The sequence below is a fragment of the Sipha flava genome, unplaced genomic scaffold (genome assembly GCF_003268045.1).
Source record: "Sipha flava isolate LNK unplaced genomic scaffold, YSA_version1 26191_pilon_pilon, whole genome shotgun sequence".
Taxonomy (NCBI): Eukaryota; Metazoa; Arthropoda; class Insecta; order Hemiptera; family Aphididae; genus Sipha; species Sipha flava.
Genome location: NW_020272922.1, coordinates 6,001 through 25,881, shown reverse-complemented (window position 1 = coordinate 25,881; position 19,881 = coordinate 6,001). Strand labels below are relative to the sequence as shown.

Sequence of the window (19,881 nt, the reverse complement as noted above, 5' to 3'; positions counted from 1 at the left end):
TATTTGTACGGTTGAATTTTTTTTTCCATTCAATTCAAAAAAAAAAAAAAAAAAAATGACAATGAGTTAGGTACAACGTAATAAGTACTTACCCTTTTTATTTTAAAACCATGCTATTAAATTGTAACAGTTAACAATTTAACAATGTACTGTTATAGTCAGTGGTGTACATACGTGGGGGGGGGGGTCCGGGTTCAAACCCCCCAGGACCAAAAAAAAAAAAATTGTTTTATTATTGATGACATGTAATATATTCGTAGTTTCATTATTACACTTTGAACTTATACTTTGAAAATATACAACTATACAAATATTATGATAATTAAATAATTATATTGATAGGTGTTTGAAAAGTTTTGTTAACTATGCTGTTTTTATATGTTTGGAATAGCTCTTAATTTACTGTAATGTAAAAGTAAACTGTAAATTGGTAAAAAAAGTTGTAAATAATATCTATAAATATCTAAAAAAAAATAATATCAATAAATAATATCTATTTATAGGAGTTATTTATCCTATTTAACCGTGCAACGAAAAAAAAAGATAACAATTATTTTTGTCCCCCCCCCCCGACCAAGATTGAATGTACGCCACTGGTTACAGTAAATTACTACATTATAATGTTATATTTTTCGATTTGTTAATTAATCATATTGTATTGCTTCTCAATAAAATTAATTTAAACGAGTTCTAACGTAACAGCTCCCACCCCCACTGTATCACACGGTCATGCGCAACATTCAAGGGTTAGCCCGCGCATGCGCATCGTAGCAGAACCGTGACTGTGATAGTGCGATGTTAAATCGTGCGTTTATATCATTTGCACTGGCATTCATTCAGTCGATGCTCGGCTGAGTCGACTTCGTTCGCAACTCGGTAATTGTGTTAGTTGCCACCGGACCACGTGGTCGCAGTCTCACGTAATTGTGATACTAAATCGTAGTATCTAAACCGTGACGTATTTTTTGAACCCATCTAAGTACATTTTGTGTTCAACTCCTCTATCTATCTGCATAACCGTGCTGTAAGTAACTTATTAAGTTTTTTTAAAAAATAATTTGATAAAAAAAATCAGTTGATATATGTATGTTGTAGTTAATTGTATTAGTAGTTATCGTTTTATGAATAATACCTTTTAAAACGAAATTTGTATGAGTGTTAATTAACGCAAATTATGACTTCATATGTATTCACTTATGTGTTAAATATCGTTCATATGGATTAAATCTTCATTTATTTCACACTGCCAAGTCACTTCCAAATGTCAGTGCAAAGGATAAACTCGAGTTGGGTTTTAGATTTCGAAAACAGCATAAATTGGGTCTGGAGTATTTTATGGAGTACATAAATTGGGTCCCCGTTTATTTTATGGAGTACACGAGTTGTCTATTAGCGTTACCAGGGTTGGAAGACGAGGATTCATCCCCTGGTGTAAAATTTTAGAGGGTGTAATTTTTATAATTATTAACAACTAATTTGATATTTTTAACTTTGTTAAATACTGATATTAGGTTAAAACTCAATAAGTATGATTGTATATAAATTATTAGAAAAAAATTCTCGAGAAGAGTATTTGATTATTGTTCTATGATAGGGCGTAATTTTAAAATTTTATCTGGGAGTAAAAATTCCTAGTTCCATCTCTGAGCGTTACCCAGGAAACACCACGTGGAGATTGGCTATAATGTTTCCCAAAAATTTTGTTTTTTGTTACGTTAAGTTAACGGTCTGATGTAAAAATTATTAAAATATTAATTACAATTATTATTAAATTATATTTTTTCTTTTTATTGCAAATATTTTTATTATAATAAGTTAATAATAAGTTTAAGCTAGAGAATAAGTTTAAAAGACACGTTTTTTATAAAATTTAACCGAATCAATTCTCCACAAGTAACACAAAGCTTTTTTTCTCTTAAATATTTTCTTTCTCTGCTGTTTTTTTTGATTGGCTGTGTGGCTAAGTTCCGGAGTGTAACCTAAATTTCACTAAATTCCAAGTAAAATTTCTATTAAAACAAAAATATTGAGGTGAGCTGCACTAGTCCTAGCATTTAATTTTGTATGAAAACTTTAAATAATACATAAAATAAAGATATTACCACGGACCGAATTCGATTAGGTATTATCAAATAATATCGCGGACCCATTTGAGTACTGTCGATTAACACCACGGACTTAACTCCAACCAAGTGTTTATTTTAAGCGATCAAATACCTCGGGACCCAACTCTCGTTTTCCCAGTCCAAGAAGTTTATTTTCTCTTATAAGTCGTACAATTAAATATTATTCTTAGGTTCATCATTGCATGATTAATTAAATTAATTGTACAAGATAGCACTTATACAAAACACTTACTTATCACCATTATAATAAATGTTATGTAAAATCCTACAATCAAGTCCTTTAATTTCCAAACATATTTCCTGTATATTAAACAACAACACGTTACCTTGAACAAAGTTGGCTAAGTTACTTAAATAACACTCAAGATATCTATATCTAACACTGCTTTTTTGGTTCATCATTGAAAGTGGTTTCAAGAGACGCACCCTTCCTTCGCACTGTTACGTTTAGTGCATATATAGTTTTTGTATTTACTTATTGTATTATACTTGCTAACAGATTATACATTTTATTTAATTAAAGCAAAAAAATTTAATCTAAAAAAAAGGAAAGGTGAAATTTAATAACGATGTAAATTATACAAATTAACGAAATAATAGAAATTTTTTTTGTATTAGCTCTTGAAAAATGTCCAGTGTTTGATTTTGGTATCCAGTCTTTGGGTTATTGTATTGTAAGAACATAGAATCTTATAGAAAACAAAAAAATTTCTAGTTTTTCTTAAAATATAATATTAAGATATAAATAGATCCTTCATTTTATTTATTTTCACAATTAAACACATTTATAAATCTATTTGTTTGTTTAACGTTAACGTTTTTTGATCTCCAATTATTATAATGAACGACATATTTTATTATATGTTTCTCATTCTATATATTCACATAAAACAACGAAAAATCATTAATTCAAATATACAAACCATAAAATATTGAATTAATAATTTTTTGTATAAAAATATAAACGATTAAAAGACGAAATTTAACATGATTTACCTTTTGTTTTCACTTTTTTGGAAAAAATATTCTCTAATATACAGTAAATCGATTGGAAAATCAAAAAATTTGTTTTAAATAAAAATGAATAACTATGGTAGTTTTATTATTTATATTAAAAAATATATATAATTCAATCATATCACTTAGTTTTACTTTTAATTTAAACACATTTAAATGTCCAGTATTTGCAACTTTTCCCCTAAATCTTAATTAATTAATTCTATTATAAGAATTTATGACTTCATTTTTCTATTAAGTATTTTTATTTTTTTTAATTTATTTATTTTTATAATATAGGTACCTATATTTAAGTTTTACAAATTTGCAATTATTTATTTACTTCAAAATTACTTAATATAAATTATAAATTATTTAGCTATTCAAATCATTAATAGCATAATAATTATTAATACGAATTTTGTTGACGATGGTTGGTTAATTTTTTTCATTATACATTACCCTAATATATATTCATATGCAATAAACGTTATACGATTAACCAATCGTAAATAATTGAGTATAAACTAAGTAAGAAGTCTTACACATCACGTCACCACTTAATATAATTAATAAATCTTATTTTGAATTAATAATAGGTTAAAATAAACAAACATACAAAATATACGTTAAACATATACCTACCTATTAATGATTTAACTCGTGATAAAACATTAATTTTTTTTTGTTAAGTTTTTATTTCTAATGCTCTTTCAATATTTTTATTGTTATTGATTCGTTATTTTGTTTTTAATGAGTTAATAGCATACATTTTTAATCAAATGAGAAAAAAAATGATTTTTTAACAAAAAATATTGTATTATATATCAACCATGAAATTACAACTATTACTTATCAAATCAAATTGTATGAATGAGTTATTTTATTTCTAGTTAGGCTTAATTTTTTTTTTATTACTTTATTAATATATAGTCGAAAATTAGTCCCTGTGTTTAAAAAATTAAACAAAGTTAAGTATTAGATCAGTCATAGAACTAATAAATTTGATGTATAAATTAAAATATTAAAAATCATAGTATATATAATCAAAACATTAAGTATTTTTAAATTGTCTAGATAAATAACATTACAAATTTATTGTTAACACACTTTATTACAAAAAAATAAATATGGAATGTATTGATTTTAATACTTTGTGTATATATGTACATATATGATTTGTATAGTTATTTTTTTTGAAATTTACTTTGTTTTGGAACCGTTCAGTAAACAATTATTATATACTTTATTTTTTGTCAGTTCTGTCACGTGCACCAACATAAAAAAAAAGAATAAATAAATGGATAAATGGACGTGTATGTTTTTCCTCTCTTCCAATTTAGTACCATCATATTTTTGTTTTACTTACGTGTACTTATAATACTAATGAGTTTGTATTGTAGTTAAATATATTAAATTTATTTCGTGTTAAACTTTTAGTCATTTTTAAACCCACAATTTTAATAAATTTGTTAATTTTAATTATTATTCAATCCTTCCGCCGGTTAATTACTTACGTTTTGACCTCCTCGTGACCCTGAGGCAGCATCCAAATCGGGTCCCGAATTTAAAATTACTATACTAGTTGGGTCCCGAATTATTTTTATTAAAATAATGTACTATTTTATAAGCATGCATAAGAACAATTACACTGACATCGACCACATGATAAAAAACTCCCATCCAATGGTGGTTCATAATATAATGAATTTAATTAAATTTCTTGGCTAAATTTAAGTTTTTTTTTTTAAATATAGAACATTATTTAATCTGTACTCATATGGTACAATAGGTATAAGGTATAAGGAAATATGATTAATAAGCAAAAAATAGTATTAGTAAATTTTAATAAGAATTTACAAATATTTTTTACTTATATAAATAATACTAATATTATTTTTTTATTAAAAATAAAAATGCGAGACTTGAAGAGGCTACTAAGCGACAGTACTTCGGCGGGAGTTTATTAATTTTAATTTTTGTTTTTTATTAATGGAGATTGTTGTAGTTTGAGAGTAAAGATAGTATTGATTTATTTTGTTTTATTTATTTTTACACGCTATTGAGAGTACCAAGGTAGTATAGTAGGTGATACATTTTTAATTTTTTTTTTTAATTTTTTTAATTAAGACTTATTTTTACAGATTGAAATGTAAGTATTTTATTTTCTTTATTAAGTTAGGCATATACATGTAGTTTTTTATTCTCTTTATTCATACATAATAAAAGAACAAATAATATACTTATATAAGGATTTTCTAATTGTAAATGATTATTACATGAATGTTTTATTTTTGTTTCAGTAAAAATGGCATATTCAGATAACCCAATATGTCATAAGAAAATCGATCCACACTTTGGAACCAAAGCCATCCACGTGGGTCAAAATCCCGATCAATGGTCATTCAAAGATGTCGTTCCTCCTATTTCATTAACTACTACTTACAAACAATTTGGTCCTAACGATCATGCAGTAAATAGTTTCATTATTAATATTATACCGTATTTACCGGGAGTAATTATTAAGTGACTTTTTCAAAATTGTACCGAACATGGACTAAATGTATAATTACACATTCTCTTGTTTTTATCTATAAACCACTTAGTTATATACTCTTTGTCAATTTACAAAATTATAAACCCCGTAGCGGCTTGAAGACAAATTTTTAATGAAAAAGATTATAAATTAAAAAAAATTCGACATTTGGCGCACTTTTAAAATGATACTAGTGATTTTTCATTCAAACTTGTAACCCAAAATTACGTGATTTTTTTTACAGGGATTCGATTACAGTAGATGCAGCAATCCATCTCGAATGGTTTTACAACAATGTATTGCTTCCCTTGACTGCGGCAATCACAGTTTAACTTTTGCTTCTGGTCTGGCCGCTACTACAGCTGTAGTTCAGTTGTTGAAATCTGGCGATCACATTTTGTGCGGTGACGATATGTATGGTGGTACCAATCGTTATTTTTCCAAAATTGTCAAGAAATTCGGAGTGACATTCACAACAACCGACATGACAAATGAAAAAAACATCGCGAAATTAATTTTGCCAGAAACTAAGGTACTTACAGTTATTTTTATTATTTTTATTCATAGTTTTTATAACAGTTATTATATTATATTGTCAGTAAACGTTATTAAAATAAATAAAATCTATAAATGTTTGCATAACATCATCAGTTTATTTCAATTTTCAATCTTATTTCATAAAGCTATCACAGTTTATAGTTGACCTTAAACGGCACACAATGACTTCGAGGTTAAAAGGTTTTAACATTTTCTACGTGCACATAGCACGTACTAAACATCAATAACCCGCGTGTATTTATACTCAATCTTTCATGTACGAACATTTTTGTGCAAAATTATTTTATAAGTTTTGTTAGTAAGCACAATAAAGTCATTATATGAGATTATTGAGATTATACTTCCTTTGTGCTTGTCAGTATTGTCTAATTGGTGGGATCATAGGCGTAACTTGAAAATTTATTAGGGGGGGGGGGGCAAATATATAATTACATATCTAACGAAAAGGGTGTCCGCGGTTAAACGCCGCTTTACTACCTACATATTATTGAATACAATCATTAATTTTTTAACATTATGTTAGATAAGCGAAAATGTAAAAGAATTTTTAGAAGAAGATTTAAAAGAAAAATGTATAGTAATACCTATAACCAGCTGTTTTGTATTTATTTTAAAATAAGGTATGTTAAATATCAAAGGGGGCACTTCCCCTTCTAAAATAACCCCCCTTTCCCCCCAATTTACGCATATGTGTGGGATGGTAAAGGGCATGAAAGGGGTGTCCGTGAGAATTCTTATACTATCTTGGTATAACAAAATAATAAAACTGATTAAATACTCTTGCCGTTTATCCTAAGTCAGAAAATTACCAGGGAGGGTGAGATCCAGTATGAGATCTCATGGTGGTCAACCTGTTCATTTATTTTTAAAATATGTTGAAAAACATATTGTTGTATACTGAAAATGTATAGATATTAATATTTTTTAAATAAGTATTGAATTTTAAGTTTTTATATACATTTATGGTTTTATACAGTATGTTCTATTTATTTTAATATTTTTTCTCCTTATTGACTTATTTTTTTGGTGATAAACAATAATATTTTTACTTGATAATACTAAACAAATATATTGGTATATACTAAAAATTAATAAGTATTGAATGTATTCACTAATATATTTTTATGTGAAATTTCTTTGACTCGATCAACATTTTAATAAATGAATTAAATTGTATGTTTAATAGTTGATACACATAAATGCCTTATAAGATATTAAATACGACATATAGATATATAGATATATTAGTATATCAAGCCGGTCCCACGCGAATCGTGTACTCGGTGAATAATCGTCAAGTATAGTATGGTGATCATTTTTACTTGCCTAGTTACGCGTGGATTCTTATCGGTTGTCGGTAAATGTGACATAAGTCAAAGAAATGATAAATAATCGCGTTTATTGATAGGAAAGTGTACGAGTAGTATAGGAACGACTAAATTGTCAAGTCAAAATACTCGGCGAACATACGAGATTACGATGCTTGTCAAGTACACAAATCGTGTGGAACTGGTTTTACACATGTCACATGATTATATTTAATCAAACTTAAAATAGTAATTAATTTACGATACTTACTACTACTATTATTATTGTTTAAGTTGAGTGTATTCGAGTATTTACATTTGTTTTCAAGTGTCTAATAAGTTTATTTTTGTAATTATTATAGTTAGTATGGATGGAGAGTCCTACAAATCCGTGTATGAGAGTTGCAGATTTGGAAGCTATTGCAACGATAGTTCATAATATACGAAAAGATATTATCGTATTGGTCGATAATACTTTCCAGACTCCTTATTTTCAAGTAAATAATTCGTTACACCTAAATACTAAGTAATACTAAATAACTAAGTTTTAAATTAACTCTCGGTTTATCATTCAACCTATAATATTTCATCTAAACACAATGGTAAAACCAGTGCTCAAATTGAGGGAGGACGCAAGGGGACGGAGTACCCCAACTAATTTTCAGAAATGTTAGCGTCCCCCTACTATTATTATGTTATAATTATAATGCTTAACAAGTGTTGGGGACGCTCTGTTTTTTAAAGTAAATAGAGTCCCCCTTCTTTAATTTTTCCAAGTCGAGCATTGGGTAAAACATGTTTAAGTAATTCCTATTTGATTTGAGATTAAATAATTTAAATAATAATTATATTTTTACATTTGGAGTATTCTTTGTGTTGAAGCCAGCGTTTAGTAATACTTGGAAAGGATCATGGTTAATGAAATTGATGATTTATTTTTAATATACACTAATTCTTTATTTATTTTTGATAATAGCCAATTTAGTGTCGATTATAAAAGTGTTTGTAATGAGTATTTTCATTAATCACTAATTTCATTAAACCTCATCTTCGTCTCGCCTTATCTGGGGCCCAAAATTTGTATGTACCTTCGTAATCTATATTATATTATTGTCTCCCTTCCCAATAAAAATTCCAGATGATTTATAAACTTATCCATCAAGTCAAATCAGAAAATATTAAGTATTTTAACGATTTCGTACTTCAGTAACCATCTCATGTGTAACAATATTTATTTATCTATTATTTATTTGTGTAGAGACCTCTTGAATTAGGTGCAAATATTGTGCTTTACTCGCTGAGTAAATACATGAATGGTCACTCCGATGTAATAATGGGTGCTCTTGTCTTAAACGATAAAGAATTATACGACCGTCTTGCCTTCATTCAGAACTGTAAGTGCAATTATTCGTATTAATTAATAATTATTAATATCATGTTGTATCATACCGGTTGTTGAATTGTGTATCAACTGCAGATGTTTTGACAATTTTCCCTGGTGATCGGTGTACCCAAACACATGTTTAGGGTGTTAAAAATTTCCCCTGCGTAAATTTGTATTTCATTTGACTTTCGTCGTTTTAGCTTGCGGTATTATGTCGTCGCCGTTCGACTGTTATTTGGTCAACCGTGGCCTGAAGACATTGCACGTGCGCATGAAGGAGCACATGACAAACGGGCTAGCCGTGGCACGGTTCCTTGAACAGCATCCGCTAGTCGAGAAGGTTTTACACCCCGGTTTGCCATCTCATCCACAGCATGCGGTGGCATTGCGCCAGGCCAGCGGCTTCAGTGGCATGTTGTCTTTTTACATCAAAGGTGGTTTGCCTGAGGCTACTGCATTTTTACAGGCCGTGAAAGTATTCTGCTTGGCCGAGAGTCTCGGTGGATTTGAAAGTCTGGCTGATCATCCGTAAGTGTTTCATTTGCACATTGTATTGTAGCATTTGTAATATATTTATTTAAGTCCCAATGGGGTGAAGTACAAAAAAAAAATAATTGTTATAATTATGTATAAGACTTTCGTATTTTCGACTTACGTCTTTTCCAATGGTTAATAGTTATTTGATATCAAGTGTGGATGTTTTTAATTTTATAATGGTGCTTTTGACAATCGTAGATAGGCTAACCCGAATTTTTACAGTTAATTTTTTTTTTTTTTATATAAATATAAAACTATTTATTTGATATATGTACCTGGTTTAAATTTTGTACATTTAAACTCTCCGTTGATGATCTTAAACTTTACTATTTATCGCTTTAAATATTGTTTTCTATTGCAAGATTTAAATATACTGTCCATATGGTATACCAATAATTCTCTAAACCGGAATGCAACTAAATTCTCTAAAGTATCATTTCATAAAACTAAATCTAAAATCACATTTAATTATGTATGGATAATAATATTCTGCATGAATATGATAGTATTAAAGATCTCGGCGTCGCATTTCAATCAAACCTTCAATTTTCCTCCCATATCTAATAGATAAGTTTTTAAGCTATTAAAACTCTTAGATTTTAATTTAGGTTTACAAAATCGTTTGATGATGTAAACTGCCTCAAAGTTATTTTTCGTGCCTTGGTACGTCTTATTTTGGAATATGTGTCCATTATATGGAATCCTACTACAATATATTTTATAGAAATGCTTGAACGATTGCAAAGAAAATGTTATTAAAATCTTAAAACCTTAAAACTCAATTCTTTCTTAGCTCGTCACAATGTATCAGATATATTACCCTTCTTAGTTGAATATTGAATCTTATCACCTCTTGTTCTCCAATTTTTGAGTGTAATTCGTTTTACGTATCGCAATACAATACTAGCTCCAGCATTCCATACTACAACTCATCGTATAAACTATGAACAAAAAAATAATCCACAATAGACTCCTAACATTGGGAAACATCTAATTATGATTTGTTTTTAAATTAAATAAATAAATCTGTACCTAAGCCCAGTGTCAGATCTAGGAAATTTGCGCCCGGGGCTAGTAAAAATGCAACGCTCTTTCTTAAGTGGAGGCACGGGGTGTGTTCTTGACTTTCAATTGTTCATAAACTTAAGAGCACCATTATATCAACAGCGCCTAGGGTAAGCATACCCACTTGTCCCCCTCTAGATCCAACATTGCTTGAGCCTACCAGGCATTTATCCAAATAAATAAATTAAAAAAAACAATACAATTTTTAAACGTTATTCAAACAAATTGTTCCATGTTGGCTGACATGACGCATGGATGCCAAGAAAAAATTTCATTTTCTCACCAGTGAAAACATTGTTTTAAACCAACGTTTCTCTGTGTACGGTAATACATTTCTAACGCCAAAATCCCTAATTACGCAAAGAAGTACACATTTTTACTAAAGTCATCCTCGGTTAATTTTTAATTTTTTTTGTTATACAGAGCAACTATGACTCACGCCTCGGTGCCAGAAGATGAACGAATAGCCTTGAACATCTCGGACAACTTAATTCGTTTGTCTGTAGGATTGGAATCCATAGAGGATCTTATTGCCGACGTCGACCAAGCTCTAAAAGCTTCAGCCAAGAAATAAATGCGTGTTTTAGATAATGTTATTTTGTATTATTGTTTAAATTTAACGTCTTGTTAACAGATTGTTATGTAACACAGATTTCGGGTGAATAAAAATTATATCGTACACACGAAAACTATATTAAACTGGACTTATTATTCTGATTTATTTTTGGCGCCACATAATTGAAACGCTTGATCTAAATCATCGATCAAGTCCTGCACATATTCCAAACCAATGGACAATCTAATGAGGTTGTCATGAATACCCAACTGCCTCCTTTCTTCGTCCGTCAGTGAACCATGTGTCATTTTACATCTGGAAAACATGATGAAAAATTTAAATTGTTTTCGGACGTACGCTGTGTGAATTTATACCAACTGACGAAACTACAGACAAGATATCGGTTTTCAATTTCGTCAAAATTATGTTTGCTTATGATACTTTCAGTATTGATATATAAACTTTCGAATGACAAAATTAAAAATAATAGAAATACTTGGTAGTTATTTGGATTAAGAAAACTAAATTTTTTTTCATTCATTTAATTTAAATACTATTAACACTGTTGTTTATTTTTCGACCAACAGTGTATTTTATGGCTTTTTTTTTACAATTAACTAGTTTCAATACGAATCAAATATATATATACCCCCAGGCGTATATTTTAGAATTTTTTCTCAAAATAAAGCCTAATCATTAATTTATGTATATATATGTAATATTAATTTTATACTTATTGAGCAAAGTATCATAATTATGTAGTTTTCGTAAAAAAAAAATGCATTCTGCGTATTTAAATCAACGCATCTTCCATTTAATAATTACTAGAGCGCGGATTAATATAAATTAAAAGCCAATTAAATATGCGCTAAAATATTAAGATATGCACGAAAAATAAAAAATTATGTATAAAAAATAATTTGTCGAAATCAGTGCTTCGCATAAATCTGCAGAAAATTAAGTTCATTACATTTTTCAATGTTGTAGCATTAGTGAATAAACTTTAAAAATAGGGTTGTTTATTCTGTTGTAAATTCACAGATTTTAAATGTATTTCAGTTTTAATATGTTGTGTAATTGAATACCGCTTATCGTGGGAAACTTTTATTTCACATAATTTGCACAGTATGATTTGACCATCAGTTGAAAAAATATTCTCCCCAAAATTCATGCTTACGAAGACGACTCGATAACGAAGATTTCTTTCGGCATTTCGAAAAAAAATAAAATAATAACGCGAATTACGACACGAGCACACACGAACGCATAACTGTTAATATTTTAATGGTACTGAAAAAGTGAAACAGAGGTGGGTCGTTACCATTGTATTCGGTACAATGTAACGATTACATAGATGAACGAATAGGAAAGAGTACATTAATCATTCCACGGTCGTTCCATCGGTACATTCGGTAAAAATTTTTAAATTACAAATAATTATAATAATAATAGGTCTATGGTACGAAGTGAAATAATGTCAATGGTCAATTATGGTCATAATCGATATTTTTTTATCTTAGAATACGTATTTTATTTCCCCCGATTATTGATCTAAGGTTATATTTGGGAAAATCGTTTGTACCCATAAGCGTGCACACGGGGTAGTCAGGGTCGGTACTTGACTATTCTGTGAAACTTCCCACCCTCACCAAAATATTCAATATGATCACAATAATAAATAAACATATTATTTTCAACCACTTCGAAACATTAGTTAACGTTAAAAAAATGTAAGAATACTGGAGAAATATAGTTATTAAGTTAAATGAAGTTACGAATGCAAATTTTTTGTTAATATTAAATGATAATGTGTTATGTTTGACTACCCTGCCACTTATGTCTGCACACGCTTATGTTTGTACCTACAAGTATACCTTATTTTTATATTAAACGAAAATATAAAAATATAATATTTTTAATATTTTTTCTTATATTATAATATTATATATTTCAAAAATGTCTAAAAAAAAACAAAAAATATAAAATACGCTATTAAAATTGTAAAATAAGCCCTTAAAATAGAAAAATGTCAAAATATGCAATAATATGCGTTAAAAAAGTTTCATTTTTTAAATTGTTATGTTATGAAACAAATGTTGTGCTCACTTAGCATATCATGTGATCAGCCAGAATAAATATGCAAATACATACAAATCCGCGCTCTAATAATTACACTTTTATTTGTTTGTAAAACTCACGGTAAAGCAGCCAAACTTTCGTAACATCCAAGACTGCACGTAATACTAAACAACTTTAACGATTCCAAAAAACACGTGCTTTCTTTTATACTGCCATTAATATAAAATGACACCAACCCGTTGTAGCCGGTAAATTGTTTTTGAATGATTTTATATTGCGGATGATTCGGAAGTCCCATGAAGAACACTTTTAGCACTTTAGGGTGTAATTCTAAATACTTGGCCAAAACCATTGCACTAGCCATATGCTTTTCCATGCGAACTTGTAATGTTTTTAATCCACGGTAAACTAAGTAACAATCGAATGATGATGGTATATTACCACACGCTGAAAATATAATTATTTTGAATATTTATTTCTCAGATAATTTCAATACATTTTGAAAATATATAGGTATTTATGAACAAAATATTAACACGAATTCTGATTACATTTGACCACATTGTTTTTCACGCTACGTTTAATGCGCAATAAGTACTCGCTAATCAGTGGCATATTTTTAGTGGGAAGGGGTTACCCGGGTCTCAATGGTTACAACCCCTTCTATAAAAAAAAAAAATTTAAGTCATAAATTACTTGCTATGAAAGTACAAAGAAAGAAAATATTAATTTATATCTTGTAGTTGTAAATAACTCTTCATTTGTATTTGTAATAATATTATTATCAATTTATATCTTGTATATATTTTTTATACTATGAAATCGCTTATTTTTTAAAAAAATTTTAAACTGCTCCACAAAAAAATTGAAATACGCCACTGCCGCTAACATTATGTTTTGTAATATAAATTTCATTAACATTCACTTACTGTATTGTAAAAAGTACAGTTTATCATATATGTCTTTGTTGTTAGTAACTAATGCGCCCATTAGTACATCTGAATGTCCATTCATATATTTACTTAAAGAATACATGATGACGTCTACACCAAGAAGTAAAGGTTTCTGTATGATATACGAACAAAAAAAGAAAAATTATTAAATTGCTTTATTTTATGATTTAAAAGCAAGGGTGTATTTGAGGGGGGCGAAGGAGCAGAAGCGGACTGGCCACGGGAGTTAGGGAGATTTATTTCCCTGGGCCTCTCATAGATACTAATACTAAAAAAAAAATAAAGCCAATACAATGTAAATAATATTATAATATTAGGAAAATTACATTAACATAAATAATATGAAAATACATAATTAATTCACTTCCAACTTATTATTGTTCGGAAATATAAAAATAAATAAGAAAATGTGATTTGTGTAGCTATTTTGGTCAACAGTAGAATACGATTATAAAGTTTTATTATTATTAGGAATCATAAAACGGCATGTTTCATAGTTTCATTGTTATCGTTATCGCCATTTGAACGATGTATTGGAAATTTGGAAATCAGTTTATCTAAATACAGTATAATTATTAGGGATGGGAATTCAAATTCATTCTGCCAACTCTTTGTTTGAATCAGATTACCACTATTCTAATCAAATCTTCAAGTCTCGACTTTTGATTCGACTCACAAGTTCACAGTTCATATTCATGAATAGCTTATCCAGGAGAGGGCCTAGGCGCCAGGGCCCCCCAGACATATTATTTCTCAAATTTTTTTTATAATTCTACACATCGTGATATTACTATTGAAGATCAATTTCCATCAACAGCAATAGACGCCTTAAATAAATGTGATCCAAATATATTTTCTACAGTATACCAGTTTCTAAGTATAGTTTGTACATTATCAATGAGTGTAGCTACTGCAGAACGAAGTTTCTCTACTCTAAGACGGGTAGAAACCTGGCTACGCTCTAGAATGCAGGAGGATCGCCTTACTTCTTTGTGTTTACTATGTGTTCATAGGGAAGTTAAAATAAACATTGATCAAATAATTGATAGATTTGGAAAAAGCGACAATGTAAAAAGACGTTTAGATTTTATAATTTAATATATAACATTGTTAAATTAAATAATCATTAATCTATTTATTACATTGATTACCTATGTCCTATATTTACCTACTATTATGACAGAATTTTTAAATTATGAATAAAATACCTATAAAAAAAAATTGTTGAGGCCCCCCCCAGATCTTTACTCTGGATCCGTGCCTGAGCTTATCGCATATGAAACTAATTATGACTAAGCGTACAACGTTAAGAAATTTTCTCAGAAAGTCAGAAATCTTGTTTTAAGAAACAATGGAAATATTAACAACCAGGGCTCGGAAGTTGTAGCACTAAAAATTTTATTTTTAAATTCTTAAATATACACTTAAAAACTCTAAAATATGCGCTATAAATAGCAAGAAAAATCAAAAAATATGCATTTATGTTGAAAAAATTATAAATTTATTATAAAAAAAAAATTAAATGTAATTTTACAAATATTTGGGCATGTAGACGTTTGTTCTGATTAAATTATAAACTTAACAAAAATGTTAAATTAATTAAATATATTTGTAAAAGTTTACTTATAATTAAATGATAGTATTTAGTCACTAATTATTAGTACATCAAATTGTCGATGAAAAAAATAAAATAATAATTGATGATGTCTATTTATTTCTAATAATTCAAATATTTTTAAAACTATAACTAATTAAATCATTATTATCAGCAAAATGTGATTATTTCCTGTATTATATGAAAATATACCCAGAAATAGCACTATAAATCCTAAATTAGCAAAATAACAATAAAACCCGTAAATATGCAAAAAATAGCAAATTAAATTTTGTGTATGATATCCAAATAGTTTGAAACATATTTGTATCTTGTTTTGGACGTTCTAGGATGAACCAAGAAAAATAAGCATTTACTAGAACTTCCGAGACCTGTTAATAACCAAATCCGAGGGGAACTATTGTTTAAATTGGTATTACATTTTGCGTTTGGATTCGCAAACCGTTATCAAGAGAGTCAAGAGTTGTGTATCTACAGTAGTACAGTTGTGAGTTGTTATTTAATCAAGCGCCAACCAGTGGCATAGCTATCATAGGGCAAAGCGGGACAGTGCCCCGGGGCTCCTTGGACATTTCTGAAACTATACTTCCCTAAAATAATTGACAATGTGTCATGGTGTTTAATATTAACTTTTCAAATCATACGTGGTGATTCCAGTAATAATCAGTATTGAAGTAGAATAATAATTCACGCAATATGCTTTTGTTTTGTTAAATACCTAATAAACTGAATTTTCTTTTTACCTTGCATGACTGTTAATTAATTTTATTTGTCGTTTCGTATTAAATAAGTATTCGTATTAAAAAAAAAAAAAAAAAAAAACAATAATATAGTTATAATATGATGTGTACAACTTGATTTTGCATGTAAAAATAATATTAGTTAGGGGGCCTAGTATATTTACTGAAATGGAGCCCTTTCGTGTGTACCTACGCCACTGTCACCAACTCTTGTGACACTGATTCGACTCGTTCAGTTCATTTTTAAGAGTCGACTCCTTGAGTCGATTAGCTCATGAACTACACATCCCTAATAATTTTAATTATGCGCGTTTAACCAACGCACGTCTTGTGGTGTGTAGCCTTATTGGCATTACTCATTTATTCATTGTTGTATGTTTGTACAATTTTTCAAGTGTGAACTGTGAACTCTTTTTAATTTTTAACTTTTTTACTCTTCCTAATGTAAATAATTATTTATTATATAAATATATTAATATTAAAAAAGTGAAAAGTGATGCCAAAAAAATTAAATTAAAATATGCAGCAGAAATCAAAATGATTGGAAATGATCCAAAACAAAAAAAAAATTGTATTTTGAAGACCAAAAGTTGTCAGTTGAGTCTTCTTTAACTACAACGCCAGTAAAGGTAAATAATAATGAATAATACATAGTACGGTATATTTCTACTTTACCAGGCACGGCACCCAAAATTTCGGATTTTTTCTTTTGCCAACTTATGTATTTTGTAACGCTGAAAACGATGGTGTAGACGAAAATTGGCGCAAATGATTAGTTTGGAATTTATAGAAAATATCAATAAAACTAAAAATATGCAAAAAAGTACAAAAAATATTACTAATGAGTTTGGATTCGAATTTAAAGAAAGTTCTACATTGATGAAAAATATTTTATGTTAAAAATAAATATTAATGTTAAATAAAAATTAATTAATCTGTGAAGGAGGCATTTGCCCCCCATGGCTCGTATTTTTTTTTTGAATATAATACATTGATTTATTTGAAAAATGTAATGTATGTATAAGTAATTAAGAATATAAATTACTAGTCTGTCGTTATAAATATGTAATCTTTATCACAGGAACATGAGCTGTAGGTTATGAACTGTAAATTATTTTTAAGTTTGTATTGAATAAAAATTAGTTTCGCTCCCCCCCCCCCCCTATGGCCTCAACTCAAATACGCCCTTGTTTAAAAGTGTAACTATTAATAGTGATAAGTATATATTATCATTGTGTTCTATATAAGTTTTAATCAGCAAAATTCAACATAAAAATATTGATTAATAAAATCTTCCGTAGATAAATCCTAGAGAAGAACACAAATTATAATGTCGAATATATTACATTTCAATAAGCTACAGTGATTGCAATAGAAATTATTTACCTGAAAATAGGGAGTCACGAACGAGTTATCAACCGCCACTATTATATCAGCTCGCATATTATGAACAGCTTCGGATAATTCTTGTACGTCTAACACTTGCGTCAAAGGATTCGATAAACTCTCAAACCATACGAGCTAGAAAAAATGAATTCCTTTGTAGTTTCATGATAAAAAACGAATATCCTTATTTTATATATTTTATTATTATGTAATGGATTTATGCGTAAATCAAATTGGATTTTTTATGCATGTATTTTGGAGGAACCTGGCTGAAAATGCAACAGAATGTAGAACTGGGAACCTTGTAAAAATTATAAACCAGAACTGTTGTTTCCAATTTTTAAAAACATAAACCATAACCCCATGGGCGTAGCTAAAATTTGAATCAGGGAAGGGCAAAAACATAAAATGATTAGTGTTAAACTCGTAATTCAAATAATCTACAGATAGACCATTGGATAACACATAAAACGTCAAAACGATTACATGTGTAGATATCACTCGGCCCCACTAAACTATTTTTAGAATTATATCTTATTTAATTTTTGATTTTAATGTAAAACTTACACGTTTGGTATAAACAAATATAATTCAGTTTGAGGCGCAGGGGTGGGCAAGTGCCCCCCCCTGCCCCACCCTCGCTACACCCATGCATAACCCGGGATAGGTATGTACCAGATTTTAAAAATTTAATTTTTGTTTTTTTATTTTATTTTTTGGTTTTAATGATTATTTTCGGTAATTTATTTTTATTTGTAAACAAATCGATCAGAGAAATTAATTGCATTAAATTATAACATTTATAAGCGTATACTAATTATATAGCTTAGTAATTACTCATTAGATAAAATGTAACCATCAAACGATGACGAAAACGTTACATATATATATTGTTTGAGTTTTAATTGTGTAACATTTTCGTCATCGTTTGATTGTTACATTTAGTCTAATAAGTAATAACTAAGCTATATAATTAGTACACACTTATAATATTATCATTATACAAATCACTTGTACCCACTTATGCTATACGATCTGTTTTTAGATGAAATAAAAATTAAGTATGTGTTTTATAATTTATTAATTACTAACTGTATATAATGAAATAATTTTCTTCTGCCCATAGATCTAATATATCTCTGTAGTATATTTCGTCGCAATCGGTCCAGCCGTTTAGGAATACAGACAGAAATCTATTTACATATATATATATATATATATATATATATATATAAATTGTAAAATTACAAATAATACTTGATATTATTGTTTGTGTATAGCTTTTAAGTTTTATCCATGGTAAACACTAAGAATTCGGTAAAACAATCGAACGAAATTAATTATTGAACATGTAAATTATTATTTACCTTAGTATTAAATTTTATATATTTGATAACATTTTCTTTGTTGGAGAAGTCAATGAAGTCGATAAAGATGCCTGCTTGCCGTGCCACTCCGTTCAGTAATCTATAAGTACCGCCATATACATCTTTGCTGCATAATAGATGATCTCCGGGCACTAATAGATTTACCATGGACGTAGTCGCCGCCATTCCACTACTGTAAGTCAGTGAGTATTCGGCGTGGTCTAATGTCATTATACATTTCTCTAAAACTGAACGGATTGGATTGCCACACCTTGTATACTCGAACCCCTGCACAAAAAATTCATCATCATAAGTATGTATTATTTATAAATAAATTATTAAAATGCATATATGATAGATATTGATAACGGTAACGACGGTCTATTGTAATATTATAAATTATCATTTAGAATTTCATCATTGGCAAATTGTCAATAATGTAAACATGTATTTATATATAAATAATATAAGTAGGTAAATTTCAGTAGATTAAAATATTTCAAACGTAGATGTTTATTCGGGTGTTGACCAGTTGCCCACCACGGCTGTTATCGGGATTTTTAAAATATACCAGTTGCCCTCGACCAAATGTACCAGTTGCCCCCAACTGAATGTACCAGTTGCCCTCACATGTTAATATATACACGATTACAATATATAGCCTGTAAAATAGGGG

At 28.7% G+C, this 19,881-nt stretch overlaps 2 protein-coding genes across 3 annotated transcripts in view; one reads left to right on the top strand and one right to left on the bottom strand.

The window, feature by feature from the left end:
- The first annotated feature begins 820 nt into the window (after positions 1-820).
- LOC112684998 (putative cystathionine gamma-lyase 2) lies at positions 821-11,203 on the top strand. 2 transcript variants are annotated; one of them, XM_025556744.1, is made up of 7 exons: positions 821-1,024; positions 5,426-5,595; positions 5,903-6,190; positions 7,886-8,020; positions 8,782-8,917; positions 9,108-9,435; positions 10,933-11,083. In XM_025556744.1, exons 2-7 carry the CDS (start codon positions 5,431-5,433, stop codon positions 11,081-11,083), a joined length of 1,203 nt encoding a protein of 400 aa, XP_025412529.1. In that variant the 5' UTR covers positions 821-1,024; positions 5,426-5,430. The 2 variants fall into 2 exon arrangements, with proteins under 2 accessions (XP_025412529.1, XP_025412530.1); XM_025556745.1 differs by lacking the exon at positions 821-1,024 and having other exon boundaries at positions 5,431-5,595; positions 10,933-11,203.
- Positions 11,091-19,881, bottom strand: part of LOC112684997 (putative cystathionine gamma-lyase 2) — a 12,032-nt gene continuing 3,241 nt past the window's right edge. The window contains exons 3-7 of the mRNA XM_025556743.1: positions 19,206-19,493; positions 17,839-17,973; positions 14,074-14,209; positions 13,264-13,591; positions 11,091-11,380 (exon numbers count right to left, since the gene is read on the bottom strand). Coding sequence (XP_025412528.1) covers positions 11,218-11,380; positions 13,264-13,591; positions 14,074-14,209; positions 17,839-17,973; positions 19,206-19,493 — 1,050 coding nt within the window. The 3' untranslated portion in view covers positions 11,091-11,217. The remainder of the gene's footprint in view (positions 11,381-13,263; positions 13,592-14,073; positions 14,210-17,838; positions 17,974-19,205; positions 19,494-19,881) is intronic.